General features: G+C 31.9%; 1 protein-coding gene across 2 annotated transcripts in view; it reads left to right on the top strand.

Moving 5' to 3' along the window:
• The first annotated feature begins 4988 nt into the window (after positions 1–4988).
• The window catches only part of LOC106460131 (parafibromin-like), a 79778-nt gene continuing 63568 nt past the window's right edge, over positions 4989–21198 (top strand). For both annotated transcript variants that reach the window (XM_022386782.1, XM_013919813.2), the window contains exons 1-4: positions 4989–5125; positions 9497–9602; positions 14560–14598; positions 20049–20130. In XM_022386782.1, the coding sequence (XP_022242490.1) occupies positions 4995–5125; positions 9497–9602; positions 14560–14598; positions 20049–20130 (358 nt within the window). In that variant the 5' untranslated portion in view covers positions 4989–4994. The remainder of the gene's footprint in view (positions 5126–9496; positions 9603–14559; positions 14599–20048; positions 20131–21198) is intronic.

Genomic DNA, 21198 nt, shown 5'->3' with positions numbered 1-21198 from the left:
TTTGGTGTGCCATGAAAAGGGTGTACATAAGATTCCAAACGTTTTTCTATGACCATGAAAGTTAAGGAAGAAGAAGTAAGACACTCATAACCACAGAAGACAAGGTAAGTTGCATCAGTGCCACACCAGTTATCCTACAAAAGCTGACAACCACCATTCCACAAGTTCTCAATGAAGTGATGCCATTGCCAGGTTAAGGCACTGTTACGACAGCGGAAGTCACGTGATGCTGGGAGCATGCGCGCTGGAGTTTCTCGAAGGATCATGAATTTGCCCGGCAACTCTAGTCTGATTGAGAAGCCCTCTTTTTAATATATAAGCCTGGCAAAGAAAGCCAGCCAGATAGATAGATAATTAAAGAAGCGAACAGTAGTGATGGCCAGCAAAGTGTGTGAATCACTGTGATTTATAGCGTGTATTATAAAACTTGTTCAGTGACAAGAACTATTGACTGTGGAATTACTTTGTATTAAAAATTTGTATCGGGGAAGAATAAACTAGTTTAATCAAGAAAGGATTTGTATTGCTTAAGTTTCTCGGAAAGAATTTTTCCGGAAATTATCAAACAAGCAGATACATAACAGTACCCAGTGGTTGTAGGACTGGGCACTGTGCCACCTGCTAAACAAAGATCCATTGAAGTTGACCAGCAGCTCACTCAGAATAACTGATGCCTGAAGTAGTTCTACTAAAAACAACATTTAGAGGTCTAAAGAGGCTCTCTGGAATATTACCATTAAAAAAGTAGCAATCTACAGAGGAACTTAAGGGTCTTTTGTTGTTTTAGAGAGTCACAGCATAAGTAGCATTTATATATATATATATATATATATACTATTTATTATTTTTTTATTCACTTATGTTCAGAAGCTTGTTTGTGTTTAATTGTTTTTACAGTTTTACCTATAGTATGATTTTAAGTCACATCTCATTTACATTTTGTTTACTTTACAGTTTCATTTAATTTTGCTAATTTTAAGTACACTTTTTATTAAAATTTGAATTGATTTTTTAAGTTGATATTGCATTCAGTTTTCATTTCAATTTTGGTTTGAATCACAAATTTCTTCATTATCCTGATCTTAAACCTTGTTTAGTTCTGTTTGATGTGGTATGATTCAGTTCACTTAAATTCATTCCAGTTTCACTTGATATCTTTGACTTTAGTTAATGCTATGATTCTGTAAACTGTTAGTTTTTCTTTTATATGATTTGCTTTAAATTAATTTTGTTTGGTTCACTTTATTCCATTGTGTTCAATTTAATTATTTTGGTGTCATGATTAAGTTTGTATAATTGTTATGTTTAATTTTGATTTTATGTTTATTTCATTGTATCCTGATTTGTTTCAATTTTATTAAAATCCATGAATGTATGTTGTTTCATTTGTTTTAATTTGATTGTATTTGGTTTTATTTCATTTACTTTGAATTTGTGTTTGTTTCATGTAATTTCATCCCAAGATGATTTAACTTAATTTTATTTTGACTTTTGTATATTTTAAATTATGTAATTTAGCTTTAACTGGATATTGAAGCTTACATTAATAAAGATTCTCTTTGTTGTGGGCATATAATTGATGTAGTGCCATGTATGTAGTATTTACAAACTGTAAATCTATTTTCAAACAGCTTACATGATGAACACTGAAGCCAGCCAACTTAGGGAAGTACCCCTTGTGATTTATATTAATAAAGATTTTTGTTTTATTCATTCAATTGTCTTCTATTTGTTTTAACGTTTTTGTCCAACTTCAAGATGTAAAAGGTTTTAAACTTCACTGATCCTCTAGCTTAGCGAAAGGTTATAGATGATTTTTCAAGTAAGACTTATACTTGCTTGATGCAATTTCCATGTCATGATTTCCTGGACTGAGGTCACACTCATTTCAAGGGGTGGTACAGAGACTTGTACAAGTTATTATGAGCTGACGTTTATCTCTCTTGAAATGATTACTGACTTAATTAGGTAATCTACGATTATAGGATAATGTGACAGGGCTTTTGTTTCACTTTGAAAGTTTGGTATTATTATTATTCTGCTCCAATCTCCATCCCTTGAAGACACTTTTCTCTCCAGCTCCAGTAACCGGAAGTCATATAGTGAACTGTGAAGCCAGTAACTATAATAAAACCACTATGTCTTCTTTGTTTATGTGAATAAGTCCTTTAGTATTCTTTATTTTACATGCTTATTTGAGTCTTTCCCTTTGTTGTCTCTGTTAATTTTGTTCTGTGTTTAATATTTTCTGAATTTGCTGTACATTGCAGATATTTGCTACTTTTCTGTTGGAAATTAGTGCATCTTAGTACTACATAAGGGTCACATCAAAAACCCAGCAAGTTTGAGTGACATAGAAATCCCATTCTCAAATTATTGTAGGTATAGCTTATTGAATACCAAATTTCATGTTTGCTAAAATCAGAAGCAAAACTACTAGCTCTATAATTTACCATTCTGTCCTTTGAATTCATCTAGTTAAATATAAATATCACATTAACAATATTTCAATTCCTAGAATTTTCTCCAACGTATATCAAGTTTTGAAAGATGTATTTGACTGTTAATGTCCTACAGTCTCTTTATTCACAACTTTCAAGCTTTTAAGAAATTTTGTTAAATCCAGAAGCCATGACTTTTCCAAAGGGAAATTAGTTGAGGATGTGTAAGTATAAATTTGCTATCTAAACTAATCCAATGGACTAAAGATAAGAAAACGTGTAGACTAGAACTAGAAATTGACATATAAATAATTATATGTGTATGCTACACAAATGTACATAAAACACTTAATACATAAGATATTTTATACATGTAAAATTTAACAAAACATAACAACTGTTTAAAACTGTATAGTTGCTAGAGAGAAGTTATATTTTAAAAGTAAATTTACTTTTATATCCTGACATATTCAATTAAAAATATTGAAGTACAAGTATTATCATTCATTTCCTGTCACAAAATATCAATCCACCTTTGACCCATTTTTTTGGTCCAAATAAAAAAAAAGATAAAATGAAATTAAAGCTTACTTGTCTACCTACCCTACTTTTTTTTCAATGTGAAACAGAAAACACACTTCTATGCTTGGCTTTAATAGACGTATCATTGTATAGTTTATATATTAAGGCTTATATTAGAAAAATGCATAACATTTCTGTTTCTTATGTACTAAATAGTATATAATTTTATAATGCAGAAAAATTTATAAATGACACAATAACACTAACTAAATTTTTTGCTTTGCTCTCTTGGAATATTTGAAGGCATTACCTAGAGGTATCAGCCATAATGTATGGTATATTTCTTCCCTGATGCTGCTTTTTATTGTGTGTCATTGTATAGTTATCATTAAATATAGTTCTACATTACTTATCCATGCATTTCAATTTAATACATTTGCATTTGGCACTAATGCTAGAACTATCCATGATAACTTTTAATCAGTGATCACTTTCTTAACACTAGTGTTATTAACTTTGACATATTCTGCCAAAAACAGGTAGACTACATTTGCATGCTTTTGTAAACAAGTCTTCCTCAAAAATACAGTCATAGGAATGTTTTATACAAGAGTATATTATGAAGTATTAAATAATTAATAAAATAATTGCCATTTTATGCTTCAATTTCATGTTACTTTTGCTGGTGTCTAACTTGCTGTTTATATTCATCTGTATATGTTATACAGGTATGTGTGTGTGTTTCTAATATATGGTTTAATTATACCCATTGCCAGTCAGTTCAGTTAAAAATAGTACTTAACTATTATAATTTATCACCTTATATTTATTTCAAAAAGTAAAAGTTGAGTTGTATTTTCTGAGTGTGCTACACTCGTCCTCTAACTAAATTACAGGGGGACTACCCCTCACCAAAGTTGGAAAATCCCTACTGGAAGCACTAGTTTATCTTAAAGTTAAAAATCAAAGAAAAAAAACAAGAGAAAAGGATTTATGAATATTTTGAGGATCAGGGTTGGATTTAGTGATTTTCTCTGGGAAATTGGGTGACAGAGCACCTTAATGGACCAAGACTGGCAAGAGGCTCCTTGATGTCCCATAAGTAATCTTATATAAACAGAAACTAAGCTTTCGTTGTCTTAAATAAAATTACGCATCTCAGTATTTGTATTGTTATTGTTAACCCTAATACTAGTAATAGTATTAGTAGCATAATACCATGGACAGTTATTGAGTTAATATAGAACCATAGTTAATCTTAAGTTAATCATAAGTAATCTTATATAAACAGAAACTAAGCTTTCGTTGTCTTAAATAAAATTACGCTATCTCAGTATTTGTATTGTTATTGTTAACCCTAATACTAGTAATAGTATTAGTAGCATAATACCATGGACAGTTATTGAGTTAATATAGAACCATAGTTAATATGGTAAAGATTGTTACAACATTACTAATTATCCATACATACTAACATAGTAAATAGCATTCAATTTAAAATATCTCTAGCTATTTTAGTGAAAAGATTTGCAGTATTGCTAAGTAAATTATCACTATAATTTGAGTACAAAGTTTAAGCTACGTCTAACTGTCAGTCCTTACTTTTCTTCGTACGTTCACTAGGGCTACCCCTATAATGTACGTCATGATCAAGCTTCAACTTAGCCTTACGCTTATGGAGATTTCGTTTTGATTTATTTGTTGACAATTTTTTACTTCTGGAAGTATTTTTGGGTGGATTTAATTGATGATTTACATCACTGTCTGTTGTTTCTGGAGAAAACATTCTGAAAAAATACAAAGGAAAAGTTTCAAACAATAAACAACATCAACAACAAAACACATTAGTCATTAGAGAAGCCTACAAATCCTTGTGTAAAAAGTCGTCTGCTATGTTTATATCACGTGCTGTGCTAAGCGTCAAACTTCTCCATAGGCTAGAAGATAAACCACTTTTGATTTTTAGTTCTACGTTTGTGCGTGGCTATTCCCATAATTCTTTGGGAATAGTCGTATTTCAGATTAAGTAAAATGGCTGACCCATTAAGTTTACTGCGTCAGTATAACGTTAATAAGAAGGAAATAATTGAAAGAAATGATCAAATAATATTTGGAGAATATTCATGGCCCAAAACTGTGAATACTAACTACTTACTATGGGGGTATGTGAGTGATATAAACTATATAGAGTGCTGAGTTGATGAGTATTATATATAATTACAATAAAACACAAGACAAAAACTAGGTTACAAAATACTCAAAATTGAATTTAAAAGTTATAATTTATATGTCGCTAGCAGTCACCACTGTATTATATGCCAATTAGAATCAGTTATATTGTTATACAAGTTATAGTTATAATAACCAACGTCATGTTACTGGTTATATTACTAATATTAATACTACTGCTAGTAATCAGTAATAATAATAGTAATAGTGGTATAGTATCACTATTAGTAATAGTTAATACAAATAGAACAATACTCTATATTATGCTTATTATTTTCTATGAAAATTGAGTATTGTTATCGATTACTAGTAGTTTATTAGTGCTATTAGCATATTAGTTACAAAGAACTTGTAGTAGTAACAGCAGTTAAGATTTGTGTAAATCAATAAATAACAAAGATCATAAGAGTAAGACAATAACTTGGTGTAACTTTAAGTAACAAGTAATTAACAGTTTGCTTTTTTCCATTATCCTTGACTTTTTAAAGTTTGTCATTGAACCAAGGCCAAATGTAAAGTGTAAGATGATATTAATAATGAACTGAAAATTTGTTTTGCTACAGCCATGAATTCTATGCTTGGTAACATTAACATCAAATTTCAGAGTCTTTGATCATCTTTTAGGTTTTATTATTATTAAATATGCACCAGAATTTTGAGCTAAGTAACATTACTCAGCTATGAACAATACATGTGTAGTGTACTAAGTAACTCTACCAGTAGGTCTGATAAGATATACTTATTTATCCAAGTAGTTGAGATAATGTTATAATTATTCCTAATTGTAACAGATTTGTAATTTCTTTAGCATTGACAAACACAATAATCAGTACTTTTCAGTATCTCCTTCTAAGTTGTTTTATTCTATTACAGTTATGTGAAACAGACAATTTTAAGATACAAAAATGAATTAACAGTTTTACATGACAATCAGTTCTGAGTTCAAGTTGTTCATTTTTCTGTTATTATTATAAAACTTCAAGTTACCCAGGTCATTAGGGTAGTCCCATTAATATAAAAAGAAAAGGTTTTTGATGTCCTTCAGCATGCTAGGAAATCATTAATCTTTTCACCATCAATTGTAAAAGGAATGGTTAAGACCAATTAAATTAATTATCTAGAAATTTGGCCAGATGTATATATTTAAATTTTATATTTGACCTAATTTCAATTTGTGGAATCATAATATTAAGTTCAGATGACACTGGACAGTGATATTTAGAGATAGAAATGTTTACTACAAATCAAAATACTCTAACTTACAGTAAATACCATAACAAATACAATTGTGTTTAAAATTAGAGCAGCACAATACTGTACATTAGGTTGTTATATTTCTAGTAGATATGACAAAAAATTATCAAAGCAAAAATATTCTTACAGAATAGAACAAAACTTTAAAATACAATAAAGGTAAATAGACAAACACACACAAAAATATAGATAGATATAAAAGCCTTTATGTTAATACAAGTAAATAATATCAACAAAGATTCTGAGAGTAATAAGGGCTTCATCTAAGATTTTAGTTAGGGCATCAGTGATGTCATCATGGGGAGTCTGGGGGGAGGAGTTGGAACCTCCAGAAGATTTGCATTTCCTTGCATTAAAGAGGCTGGAAACAGCTCAAATGACCACTGTTCAGTGTTTTCATTTTCACTGATACATTTATTTTAGATATGATCACTTTGTATAGGTCACAATCAAATGTGATCAAACCTTGAATAGGTGACATTAAACACAGCATTGATTCTGTTACCCATTCAAAACATGCCAGTGATCATCAAATCTGTTATCAAAAATTAGTTTCTTTTCAAACTGTACATAGTTTAAAATAAATACTGCCAGTATAGATTTTATCTAGTCATAGATACTCATTTTTATAATCTTAAAAACCTTCTGAAGCTTATGCCTGAAAATAAATGCATCAGAAAGTGTTTTTGATAAAAATATTTGTCTTTTCTGTAAAGATAATGACAATCAAAATATATAATTAAATAATTAACAACTGAAAACACATTAAGAAAGTTATTGTGAACTATAACCATATGTTAGTTACACAAGTATTGTACAGAATATATTTAAACAAGAAGTGTATTAATTGTTCTTTTAGCTAAACCCTATAAGAAATAAAAAACATTTAAGAAAGTTCCTTCAAACTTTTACTGTCTTTTAGTTGCACAAGCATTGCACAAAATATATTTATGCAAGAAGTGAATAAATCAACAAGCATCTCTTAAACTTATAACACCATGGTTGAAGTGAATGTAAGAACCATGTATCTAGAACAGTTGGGTTTTGAGTCCATTTAACTTCACCATATAGTAACCTAAATTAATTTAGATATGTGAATAAGGTTATGCAGTCCACAGCAGATGGACTTTTTTCAATTTTACCTCTGGTGAAAAAGAAATTTTTAACAAATATATACAAGTATCTAGAACTGTTATCAAAAGTTCAACATTTTGTTTTGCCTAAATTTGGTAATTGACCTCATAAACAATGTACATGTAGACTAAAGTCTAATAATTCATGTTAACCAACCTGACTACCGCATCAAGGAAAAAAAATTATTTATTTGTCCACGTACAGATTTTTTCATAAAAATAGCCATTTTCTATCACAAGTCATGTAATGAACCTTTAAACCTTTACTCATCAAGAAAATTAAAGATAATTCTTTGCTTTCACATATTCTATGATGAGCTTTTAACTTTTATATCCATTACAGAAATGTAGAACATTTTATGTTTAACAATCATATTTTGAGTAAATATTTTATAGGTAACTTTGGTAAGTCATACTCTAAAGAAAGATTGCTTTCCATTTTTAGAGTTTAAATTACAGTAATGATTGCTTTCAACTTGTTATTTTTTTATTTTTTTTTACAAAATTGATTAAGGACCACAGTTTTTTGAACAGATCTACAACAGTTGAAGATTCTTCCTTCAGTGGACATCTTTATCAGTATTCCTTTAGCCTGATGAAAGTTATTTTCAATTGTAGAAACAAAAATCCCTCAGTTGCCTCACTTTTCTTGCAGTAATGGTGTTGGGGTTTGGGTTTTGACAGTTAGGAAGGGTGAAGGAGATGTGGGTACTGAATTATACTAATGATATAGATGTTTTTTAATGCAAACAGGAGATAATAACAAAAATCAAAATAACATGAGTGTCTAGAAATATTACCTTATAGCTTATACATTTTATACTTTATGGATTGTTAATGTTGTGCTTGAAAATATCAACTCTGTAATACAATTAACTACAGCTGGAGGACTAATATACAGGTAGAATACATTACAGGTCAGAAAAAACATGAACATCTGTTATAAATATATGTTATATAGCAATGAAGTATTGAGTTAGAAAGGAGAAACAAAGAGATGTACATTGAAAGTTCAGATGAACAATATATATATATTGTTACGTCTCTGTTTGTTTGTTAATTTTCCGTAGAAATTCTTTCCCAGAAACTTCAGCGACACAAGTCCTTTCTTAAATAAAACTAGTTTATTCTTTCTCAATACAACTTTGCAATACACTTAATTTCCACAGTCACTTTAACTTAAACACACGCTATAATTCACAACAATTCATGCACTCTATTTATGGTCACTACCGTGCTTGACTAATTGTCCATCTCTCTCTGTCTGCAATTCTCTCTCCCATCACTTTATTTGCTGGCTTATATACTATAAGAGCGCATGTCTAGCAAACAGCAGGATGTTTGACAGGTTCCTCAATCTTTTTAGAACTCCAGCGCATGCTCCCAGCGTCACGCGATTTGCTGGCTTATATACTATAAGAGCGCATGTCTAGCAAACGGCAGGATGTTTGACAGGTTCCTCGATCTTTTTAGAACTCCAGCGCATGCTCCCAGCGTCACGCGACTTCTATTGTCGTAACAATATGTATGAAAAAAGAAATAGCATGTACAGTGAAATATTCATGTAAATGTTATCTATATTATTAAGAAATTAAATAATGCAGAAGTAACATTCCAAACAGGATAACTAATGATGAAACTTTGTAGAATGGATGGCAACTGCATGTTGTAAAGACACATTAAGATTTGATGATGTATATTTATATTAAATGCCATGTACATTTTGTGTAAAAAAGTGTAGATTTCTTTTAATATTTGTAAATATTTGCTTCATGAATGATGAACGTTTTTAATTGTTTCAACACCAAAAAACTACTGTCAATGAATTATGCATAAAGATGATGTTGAAATGTTTTCTTGATTTTATAATTATACTTTATTCATATATTTTTTCTTTTTTTTTTTCATCTACCATAGATGTGGAAAAGATGGTACTTCAAAAGAGTACTACACTTTGGAATGTTTACTCTTTCTTTTAAAAAATATCCACTTGTCTCATCCAGTGTATGTCAGACAAGCAGCAGTGAGTATTAATAATATCTTTCTGCATTGAATTATACAATGTAGTATAGCCAACAAAGAGCTTATTTTGATTATGTTAATATGAACAGCTTTGGATTAACAGAAGCAAAATATTTTTCAGAATAAGGAGAATGTTAACAGGTTCCTTTTACGGATCTTCCTAAATAATGGATATTGCATCTTTCATAATTTTATAATAAGAAACCTGGCTTTTATTATGGCTATATAAATTTGAAACTAGAGAAGCTTACTTGAAGTACATGACAATTTTTTTGCACATGATTTTTATTATGTTGAATAGAATAACATTTTGCAAATACTTTTAACTACTTTCTTCATTCTTATAACAATTATTTATTGTGCAAGCTAAATGAATTATCGTGCAATCACTTGTAATTACTTTCTTTACACTTAAATGTTTTGGCCTTAGAAATGCATCAGACAATAAAAAAGATTGAACTGACTGTTAAACAGTTTAATACCTCTCATCAAAATGACAAAGTCAAGCGATGTGTGCAATATTGAACATTAATAATGCATAATCAAATATTCTTAAAGTAACAGACTTATCTACTCTTAAGTCTTATCAATTATGGACTTTCTGATTATTTCAGAATTGCTTTCATTTTTTTATATCCCTTTTATATGCAACCATAGTGTATGGTTACTTTAAAAGTTCTTATTTTAATTCAAGCAGTAGTGGTAATAGTTTGAGTAACTACTGATTGATTCTGCTGGTTAGATACAGATAAGATTCTGTTAAAAAATTATATACAACACACAAAACTATATATGTATATAACTGTATGTAACTATATATATTAAATTGACATATTTGAAAAGTTGACTTGTGAATGTAAATGCAGGCTAAGAAGAAATTAAAATTTAATATTATGGTGCAATATGTTACTATAAACCATATTTTTGAGTGTTTGAAGTTTAGGTATTGAAAAAGTTGAACATTTTTGCAAAAAACGACAAATATACCATTCAGGTAATTGAAATAATATAGGGTTAAAAACATTGTAGGGCACTGAATTGAACATTATGTCTTATGAATCTCACTGGAAGGAGATGTTACAATTTAGAAATAAATCTGATTTCTCTTTCTCTCCCACCTAAAAAAGATGTATTTAATGTGAACTGGTTCCTAGTACCTCATCCTTCAGTCCTGGTGGCCAGTGCTCTCAGCCATGACTGATCTCACCTTTTTCTGTAGATGTACCCTCTTTGTCTTCTCCCTCAATTCCCTACTTTGGTATGCAACACTTCTTGTCAGATCCTGTTGGTGATGCCTCCTTGGTCAGCACAACCATTGTTTTCTGTGCTACGTCAATTAGCATCTGGGCCCTCTCTTTTTTCTCTCCTGTTCCAGCTCTCTTTTTGCTCCAACCATGTACATTTCTCTTTTCCCAAATTGTCATCCCTTCATCTTTACTTGCACAATTTGTCTGGTTTATTGGCCACAGGGCTTACCTCTTTGACCATGTAGTCTTTTTTTTCTTATTCCAATCCTGTTGTTCTTCAACTCTGCTCATCTATCAATGGAAGTGGTGTTTTTTTAAACACTGGTCCATCTGCCGTTCTCTTCCTTTAGGGATCTGGGCATTTCTCTGGGTCTCCCCAATGCAAATTCTCATCCCCACTTTTTCAAATGGTGCATGGGAGATCCTTCCAACTTATCAGTTCCTAGTCATTGGGCTGGTGTGCCTTGGAGAGGTCCTCACTGATTGTGTACAGTGCAATATGATGGAAATAGGGACATTGTGGCACTGTTTGTGTAGTGTGGGTCACTGCTTAAATAAGTAGTGTGCACTCCTACTGTATTGGGATAGGTTCATAACCCTTGTCTCTGTTTGTCCAGATTAATTGAGGTCAAACATACAATGTATGGTCTAATTATGCCCTAACCACACCACTTCTTGGTTTGCCAACCACTTGTATGCTAGTGGTCGACTGGTCATGCTAAAATTCCACCTATCCCTGTGACTCTTGAGGCTCTTTTGTCTTTCCTTCTAGGCTAAGAGTATGTCTTGTTGCGTCTTTTTACAGATGCTTCTCTGACAGGTTGGGGGTGTTTATGGATTCCCAGTAGATTGCAGGTCATTGGTTTTTGGTCATATTATCTTTGCAATCAATCTTCTGGAGCTACTTGTCATTCATCAAGATTCAGATAATTTTCTACCTTTGGTATGAGGCAAATTGGTCATGATCCATTTCAACAATTTGACTGTTCTCTCTTACATTAATCAACAAGGGGGCACTTGGTCATGTTGGCTTTGTTTTTGAATATTGGAACTCCTCCTCTGGGCCCATTCATATCCTATAAGCCTACTGACATGTCATGTCTTGGGTGCTCTGAATCTTATTGCAGATCTATCAAGATTCTCCCCACGAAGTGATCCCTAGATCTCCAGATGTTTTGATGGTTGTGCACCCAGTGAGGTACTTCTGGATGCATTTGTCACTTGCTTCAATTCCTCTTTTGATTCCTGGTTCCAAATCCTTTGGCTTTGGCAGTAGATATATTCAGCCTGTCCTCTTATCCACCTTCTATACTGAGGTTTTATCCTTTGTACAAACCACTCCATGTTGAGTCCTTCTCATTGCCCCTTTCTGGCTTGCTCAAACATGGTTTTCAATTCTTACCTTCCTTCAGTTATTCCAACTGTTACAACTTCCACTTTCCGTTTCCCTTTTTCTGTAACCTCAGTTGTCTGCATGTCATCCTGCCATTGCCATACTCTGGCTTCATACATGGAATTTGTCTAGTTCCTTGCAAGGCAGTCTGAACTCTCCACATCTGTAGCATCCCTTCATTCCCAGTAAGTCTGCCTTTCATCCTTAAATGTTTATCAGGGTAAATGGCACATTTTCCGCCATTAGTTTCTGTGCCATGGTTACTTTCTTTTCTGTCCTAGTGTTCCCCTTGTCTCAGAATTTTTTACCTGGCTGTTTAACAATGGTTATTCTGTTTCTACTGTTACTGTTTATGGGGCAGTCTTATCCAATACCTTGTTTTTTTCCTCTCTTATCCTATCTCTCTTTTGTTTTGGTCTTTTCCACCGTCTACCTGGCTGCCCACTTCCGTCAACCAATCGAGATCATCCAGACTGATACGTGAACCACATAACACACTTTCATCACTCATCATCTTCATCATCTCCTCCTCCTCGTGACACCACTTACCATCCCTTGCCATTCTGTGCTTATCAGTTCAACTGTGAGTAGGTAAGTCTTTTCAGTTTCTTTATTTACATTATAATGGCATACTCATTGGATCCCAAACTGTGGTGAGTAGTGCCTATCCAGGTATACTAATCCATAAAGCTGCGTTGTATGGCCATTAAGGTCTGTAATGCTAACTGTTGAGATTGGGTGTTCCACAAGACCACTAGAGGTTTTCTCATGGTGTTTTGCTTCATAATTAAAGACCATCCCAGACTGTACCAACTCATGGACTATCATGAGTAAAACAGTGTCAGGATAGCTGCCCATTCCTCTAATCCTGGTTGAATAAATTGGGCCTCGCCTGCTTTTAAAAATAGGGTTTCATGGTCCCCCCATTGCACTTTCTCTGATGTTGTGTTCCTCCAGATTTCCTATCATATTGTCCCCCCTTTTGAGTGGAGTATGGAAATCCTTGCCTCTTACCAGCTCCGATCTGCTGGGGTGGTGGACCATGACAGCAACCTCTTGGGTGTGCTCAATTCCACTCAGTTGAGAGTAGGGAGATGGTGTGAACCCTCCTCCTACAGTGAAATGAATGAAAAATTCCTCTGGCTGGATGTTGATTCCTGTGTAGTCTGGTGTTGGATTAGAGCAGGACTAGCAAACATAAGCCCTCACACATGTAGCTAGTAGGGATCCTCCTCCTACTGTGGACTGGATGATAGATTTCCAATGCTGCCAGGTTTTGGACTGGAGTTGACCCATCCACCATATTGCATGTCCCTTCCTACCATTGCTCAGATGTCGAGTTCATGGGTGGCCTGGTGTTAGATGTGTATTGAGTTTGCATACGTGCTCTGGCTACGATGGTAGGATGGAAGTTGTTTTTCCTTTCTGCTTCCTAGTCTAGAGGTGAAAATGGTGGAGACCCTCCTCTTACTGCTGACCGGATGATAAATACCTGATGCCACCTGGTTTTAGACTGGAGTTGACCCACTGAAAATGGGCTGATATGCTCTAGCCATTCTACACCATTTTGGCATGTCCAATTATTCATTGGATGGGCATCCTTTTTACTCAATTTTGTAAAATGTATTTTCACAAGGAGGAAGAGTATACCTGGTACAGATGTGGCGTGATCTCCCATGGGTGTGACCCCATCCATTGAGGTTTCACACTCCATGGGCTCTCTTTGGATACTTTCCGAAAGGTGCTCATCTAGGTAAACTTGTACCGGTCCCTCCACCTTTTCATTGTGGGATTATAGGTATTATGTGAGAGGAGGTAAGCTATCATGTTGGAAGTTAACATTTTCCTAAACTGAAAATGTATATCTGATAGATATTTACCTCCTCTCCCACTTCTGGTGCTTCTTTTTTGCCTAATCTTGAAGTATAGATGGAGCCAGCTAGGCCAGGAGGGTGTGTAGCATTCCTATTGTTGAAGGACTGTCACATGCTTATTTGCATGCTACATATGCAGCTGTACCATGTTAAATATGTGGTAGATAGGAGTATCAATGCTAAATGGCCAGCAGAAATTGTGCTATTACGTGAAAGTGTTGGAAAATTATAATTTAGGAATCTCTGCTACCTATATGGAGGAGTTAGGCATTAAAGGTGAGAATTAGCAGGCGTTGTAAATGGAAACATCTGTTATAGAAAAGCTGGACATGTAAATCATGTTTAATAGTATAGTGAGTCTGGATCAAGAATTAAACTGAATGTGAAGTTAAAAGTTAATAATTGTATGTATTCCTCTTAACTTTTTGTGTTTGTTTCTTTCAGGCAGAATACATACCTGTTGTAAGGAGACCAGATCGAAAGGTGAGAACTAGTTGTTTGTTTAACTTTGTTTTCCTGTAGAAGATACTGTGGAGCAACTACTTCTAGTTTGTTAATTTCTGTGTTGTAACTGGCCATATTTTAGATTCTTCTGCTGAATTGACAACCCATTACAAATAATATTTGAAATACCAAGAATATGCAGTCAGTGGCAATTTCACACAGATTGTCAACTCATTAAGTTTACATGAGAATTAATGAGACAGTCAGAGTTCATAGAACAAAACATATTTTAATTACTTTTATAAGCTAGTAATTACAAGAAGGTTATCATTCAGGGTTTGCATAGGTCTTGGAAATTCTGCAGAGTTTTTGTTCCATTCTAAATTTCCTGGAAAAACTTGCATTTTTTATTTTTTGCATTTTAATTTTAAGTACTAGAAGAGTCTTGGAATTTTTTTAGACCACTGGAGATCAAGTACAAGTGTTTATTAGACTTATGTTTATTTTCATAAACATGCCACTTCAATAGTTAGGCCTATACTATTAAGAGGAAACAAATCTTACCAATTGCAACTACTAAAGGTTTTCCGGAATATTTTGAAACATTTCGAAAACATATTTTCCATAGGAAAGTGCCCAAGATGTTCCACACAAAATCTCACAAGCATTTTGTCAGCTAGCAGAAACAGTCAACTGGTCACCAGAATGTCTCATGTTCAACTTTGTTTCCACCGTGCTCTTTGATTGTAGTTTCATCTGAGTATAGATTCTAGGTCTACTTATATTGGTATTAGAGTCTGACTTTGCATTTCTGTATTAGAGCCTGTACAAAGGATTACAATATTCAAGACAAAGCTAAAGATATGTGTATCTTTACTATTGCACATGGCACTAGGCCTACTGTGAACATGCTTTGACATTGTTCATTTATTTGTGGAAATATAAACAAATGCCACGCAATTTTAAATTGAAAAGGGAGAGGTTAAAACATGATGACTTTAAGGATTGGTTGGGAGAAGATAATAATGTACACAGGGTTTACTTTATGTCATGCAAAACTTATTTTGATATTGACAATATGGGCAAGTCAGTTTTTTTTTTGCATAGTAGTGGAAAACATGCCAAAGGAATGGCATTATCAGAAAAGCAGCATGTGCATTCAGGCCTTCTTTGATTTGTCTAGTTCAAATGGTAAAGGTAAGACATGACAGTGGTTTAGATTTTGCTGTAAAATTTATCTGTGAATTGCAGAACTTGACAGATATTTTTGGCCTAGTCCTGTGTATTACATTAGACCCAGAATATTAAGGCACTTGTAATTGGCATGGCCTGGATAGAATGTAAATGTTACAAGTTTATGACAGCACTATGGTTAATCAGCTGTTTTATGACATTGAAATGGAAAATAGTGCAGCAATAACATAAACCAGCAATTTGGACCCTTTTGCACTAGGATGATCTTGACAGGTGTAATTAACATTGCAAGCTTATAGCTAGATATGGATCTATTCATAGCACTTATTTCTTTGATATCTTTAACTTTAATTAAAATTAAGAAGTCTAAATCTAACAGAGAAGTGTAGATTTAGACTTCTTAATTCTAATTAGATATACTTTAATATGGTATTAAGCTGCAGTAAAAGTTGATTTAGATTTTAGTCTTAATTTAGTTTAGATCAAAATATAACATTTTTTATTAACACTTTTAGCTTAATAAATAATAGCTGGACTTCATTGTTCATTCCAGTCTTTGCTTATCCCAGTGTCTTATTTTAACAAGTAATGTAGCAGTAAAATCATCTTCTTAGGCTACTTTTCCAAGTCACAGAGCAGCAAATACCAGTGTATCCTTATAGGCTATGATAGGATGCATTGTGCTCTAGTCGGAGATACTTGGGGTGGTGAAAGTTATTTCTTTTAATTTCTCATATGTGCTGGAGTATCTGACATTTGTAAAGCCATGTATAAGGACAGCCCAGCTGCACAGTTTTTTACATTGTCAGAAAAAAAGTTGATCAAATGAAAAAGGTTGAAGAGCAAGTCTTACTTGTCAAATTGCTTAACAAAGTAATCAAAAGCAAGCAAATGGATATTCATGTAAGATATTGGAAAAGCTTGATAAAGCATAGCTAATTAAAAAGTGATTTTTGTCCAGTGATTTGCAGTTATCAATGGATTGACCAATGTAAATTAGAAGTTCCACAAAATATTCTTAGAAAATCTGGAATAGGACTTCAAATCAAAGCTCATTGATATTGAAAGCTGTGGGTTGCACCTTTTACATTGTGAATTCAAAGACAGTGCAAAACATTTGACACAAGTTAGCTCCTTTGTAGTCTTTATTGACTATTTAAAGATTACAGGAAAGCACTCACAATGCACCGAAATGTTTGAAAGCATTACAGTAAAGAATAAACACATTAAGATTTCTGAACAACCCATATTATATGTAAATTCATTTAATGATTACTTTGTAAATATTGCAAAGGAACTTATAAGTAAACATTTTTGTAACTATTTTAATACAGACCAATTAGATGAAACAAGTTATAAAACTAATATCTGCTAATTCAATGTATCTTATACCAGTTGATGAATATGAAATAAAAAAACTATAAACTCTTTAGAAAATAGAAAAGCTGCAGGAAAAGATAAAGTTGCAGCAGAAATTATCAAAATTAATATTGAAAAAATGACACTGCTAATAACGTATTTAGTTAATATGTCAATGGAAAAAAATGAGTTTTCCCAGATATTTTAAAAATTGCTATCATTATACCAAAATTAAAAAGAGGAAATAAAGATGATTTAAATAATTCCACACCGATTGCTTTATTTTCAGTTATATCAAAGATTCTTGAGAAGATTGTTAAAAAAAAGAATGATAAAATTTTTAGATTTAATAAATTTTTTCTTAAGTTGTCAGTTTGGATATCGTGAAAATATAAATACAGAAGATGCCTTTATTACAGTGGTTAATAAATTAAATCAATCAATTAATGATGTAAAATAACATATGGTTTTTTTCTAGATATATCAAAAGCTTTTGACACGATTTCACTAGAACTTTTACCAAAACACTTTATATAATTTGGATAAGATGTATAGTTTTAAATTGGTTTAAGTTATATATATTTAACAGAAAAAAGTAGTTAAAATAAGTAATGTTATAAGTGATGAAAATAATTTAATTGCTGGAGTACCTCAGGGATCAGTATTAGGATCAGTAATATGTTTAATATATTTAAATGATTTCTTGGAAAGTAGGTTTAATGGAGAAATAAGTTTTGCAGATGACTCAGTATTAATTTAGAATTGAAATTCTGATGATGAGCTCATAAAAAAAATTAACAATGATTTAAAATACATGAGAGGGTGATTTAATGAAAATTTATTATACTTAAATATAAATGAAATGATTTACATGAGATTTTCTATAAAATAAAATCCAGTCGAATAATTTTAAATGAGCCAATAATTTATGAGAATTGTCCTTGCAAACATTTATCTATTAAAAACAATATGAATAATAATTCAATTATACAAAACTCAGAAAGTGTCAAGTATCTGGAGTAACATGTTGCTGCAATGAGGCAAAAATGAAGGGGTATAAAAGACTGGTGTGCTGTTCAAAATTTTAGCAGTGCTTAGAGGGCAAATCAAGGTCAAGATAGCTTTGGGTGAAGAGAGATAAGTAGTTATCAGAAGTACATTTTTGGTGTTAGAAAATGTTAACTATTGAATAACTTCAAATGATGGCAGTTTGTTATTCTGTTTATAAAATGATAAAAACCCTATAACCCGAGAGCCTTCAAAAGGTGAACCTTTCTTCTTCAGGGGCAATCTGGGAATGGTGGTGTAACTGAATGAGTGATATATAAAGGGAGTTGAGTGATGTCATGAAGGTCACTTTTATATATCACTCATTTCGTTACACTACCATTCCAAATATGCTCCTGAAGAAGAAAGGTCCACTTTTTGAAAGAGCTAGTGTTATAGGGTTTTTATCATTTTATGTTAAGGCTTTTTGAACCTAGTGTTTTTCTGATGTCATGAATGTTATTCTGTTTTATAGTGATGCAGCATTTAAACTAGTTGACACACTATCACTTTAAGATCAGTAGCTCATAGTTATTAGGATATTATATTATATTAGTTTAAATATTAATTCAAACTGTGCATTGCACATCAAGTGAGTCATTTTAGTCTGCCACACAAGTAGTGATGCTGTGTCAACATATATTTTATAATAATATAATATAGGTTATTTTCATATACATAATAAATTTAGGAATAACAATTATTTCTCATTCAGTTCATTTACAGTTTCTTAAACTGTCTAATGACTTTGTGAAAAGAATAATTATTGTACTTAACTCCGTGTTGAGTTCAAATGTAACCTGTGGCCAATAAAACAGAAGTTAAATTAGAAAAGAATCAACTAAAATGGATACCTCAAACACTACAGTAAATATGTTAAAATGAAGGAATAAATTACTCTTTATTCAAATCAACTTTACACCTTCACAAAGCTTCCTCATCTTTATGTAAGGATATAAAATGTATGCAATTTATATTTATTATTGTTTTTAATTTTATTATGCACAGTTAAAAGATTATACTGTGAACTTCAAATTATTTATCCTCTGGTATTATAACTAACTTAAAATCATATTATACACCTGCTTTGTATCTCAAAAATGCAAATTTTAAAAATAGGATAGTTTTGTTCTCTTAAATATTTTTATACTGTCAAATAATAGAATAGCACATAAATCATATTATACTTCAGTAATGGTTTTCAGAGCTCCTGTTAAGCTTCTATATCTTAACAGTGGTTAAACATACTTATTTGTGTTAATTTGAGCATGTTGAGACATTTAATGAATATTTTCTTTATAGATAAATTTGAAAAGGTTAATTCTGTTCAGTAAGGCAAAGGATATCTGATATTTAAAATATAAAGCTTGCATGTGATAACACTCACTGTGTAAACAGAAAAAAAACATGTCATTAACCCTCTATCGCACATTGTAATGTACAGGTAACAAATCTATCTTGGCTGCTTAATACACATACAAATGCTTCAGTTGTGCAGTTGAATGCTCTTAATTCCAGGTAGCAGACAAAATAAGGCATGTTAATATATTTGTTGGTTCCTCAATTGAACAGTGTTACTTCTAAATAATGTACTTATTTATAACTTAACACAAATCTGTTTCACAAAAATATTTTTTGTTTGTAATATAAACTTTTTATATAAGAAATTTACAGAAAACGTTTTTTCCAGGGTATTTTCATAACTTGTATAATAGTAGGTTAATAAGAATTTTCACAATTTCTGAAAGAGCTTGTGTTTTACTTTTTATTTTGAAATGTGACTTTCACTGGTTATTTATACTAATGTAAAATAGCAATAAGATGTGGAAAAGACTGAAAAAATGTGTTCCATTATTTAATTAACAGATGTGTGAATGTGTTGTGTGTAGGACTTACTTGCTTATCTGAATGGAGAGACAGCAGCATCAGGAAGCATCGACAAGAGTGCTCCTATTGAAATACCATCACAAGGTTTGTAGGTTATTTACAATGATAATTTGATAAGCTAAATCATTAATGCATTGGTTAGTAAGTAAATTATACATTCATGAATTCTCCCATTTTTGAAAGGCCTTTGTACTTGAAAGATTAATCTAATTTTTTTATTCCATACCACACATCTGTGCAGTTTAATTTTCAGAATATATTTTAAGTAGTTCAAAAGCAACTAATGAAATATAATGCAAGTCTATTTTTTTCATAGCAATGTAAGGATTTTTTGAAAAATCAATTATGTGTACATTATTAAACAAGTTTTGGGTGCATATATAATTTTATCTATTTAGTATTATTTTATAAGTAGTGTTACATGATGCAAAATTTCTTATTCACATATGGCGTGAAAATTTGACATTAGTTAAATTTCATGATACATCAATTCACATGAATTGTAAAAACAGGATACAGTTCATAAATTCAGAGCTTCAAATGATAGTTTTCAGAATTAGCTGTACTAAAATGATACAGCTTTATGAGAGATTTATGCATTTTATTTATGTTTATAAGTTTTATTGTGACTGTCCACATAATCTTTGAGCAGGGTACTAGCAAAAACGTTTGTATTTATTAGACCACAACTTCTCAGTTCAAAGACACATATTATCAGACTATGATGATTGTGATAATTGTAAATGAAAAATCAAATCTTGGGTGATAATAGAACAATTGAATAGTCAGATTCTAGAATATTTCTCTAAGTAACAGGTTCAACATCTTGAACAGTTGATACTTGGAAACAAGGTCGAACAAGATGACTGCATTAATTCTGAGCTAGTTAAGAAAAATTGGGAAGTTTAAAGAACAATAAGGTTCCTAAGCCAGATAATATTTCCCCAAGGGTTTTGAAAGAGTTTAAAGATTGGATATGTGAGCCACTTGCAACTAATTTTTTGTCAGTCCTTGAATAGTGGGCAGACACCAGAGGATTTGAAGTTAGTTAATGTAACTCCTCTTTTTAAGGGCATTGATAAAATTTGTCCTACTAATTATAGACCCATTAGTCTTACATTAGTTGTGGGAAAAGTTTTGGCAAGTCTGATA

Source organism: Limulus polyphemus, unplaced genomic scaffold (assembly GCF_000517525.1).
Source record: "Limulus polyphemus unplaced genomic scaffold, Limulus_polyphemus-2.1.2 Scaffold715, whole genome shotgun sequence".
Lineage (NCBI taxonomy): Eukaryota > Metazoa > Arthropoda > Merostomata > Xiphosura > Limulidae > Limulus > Limulus polyphemus.
The sequence above is the reverse complement of the archived record's forward strand: the minus strand, read 5'-3'. Positions and strand labels throughout refer to the sequence as shown.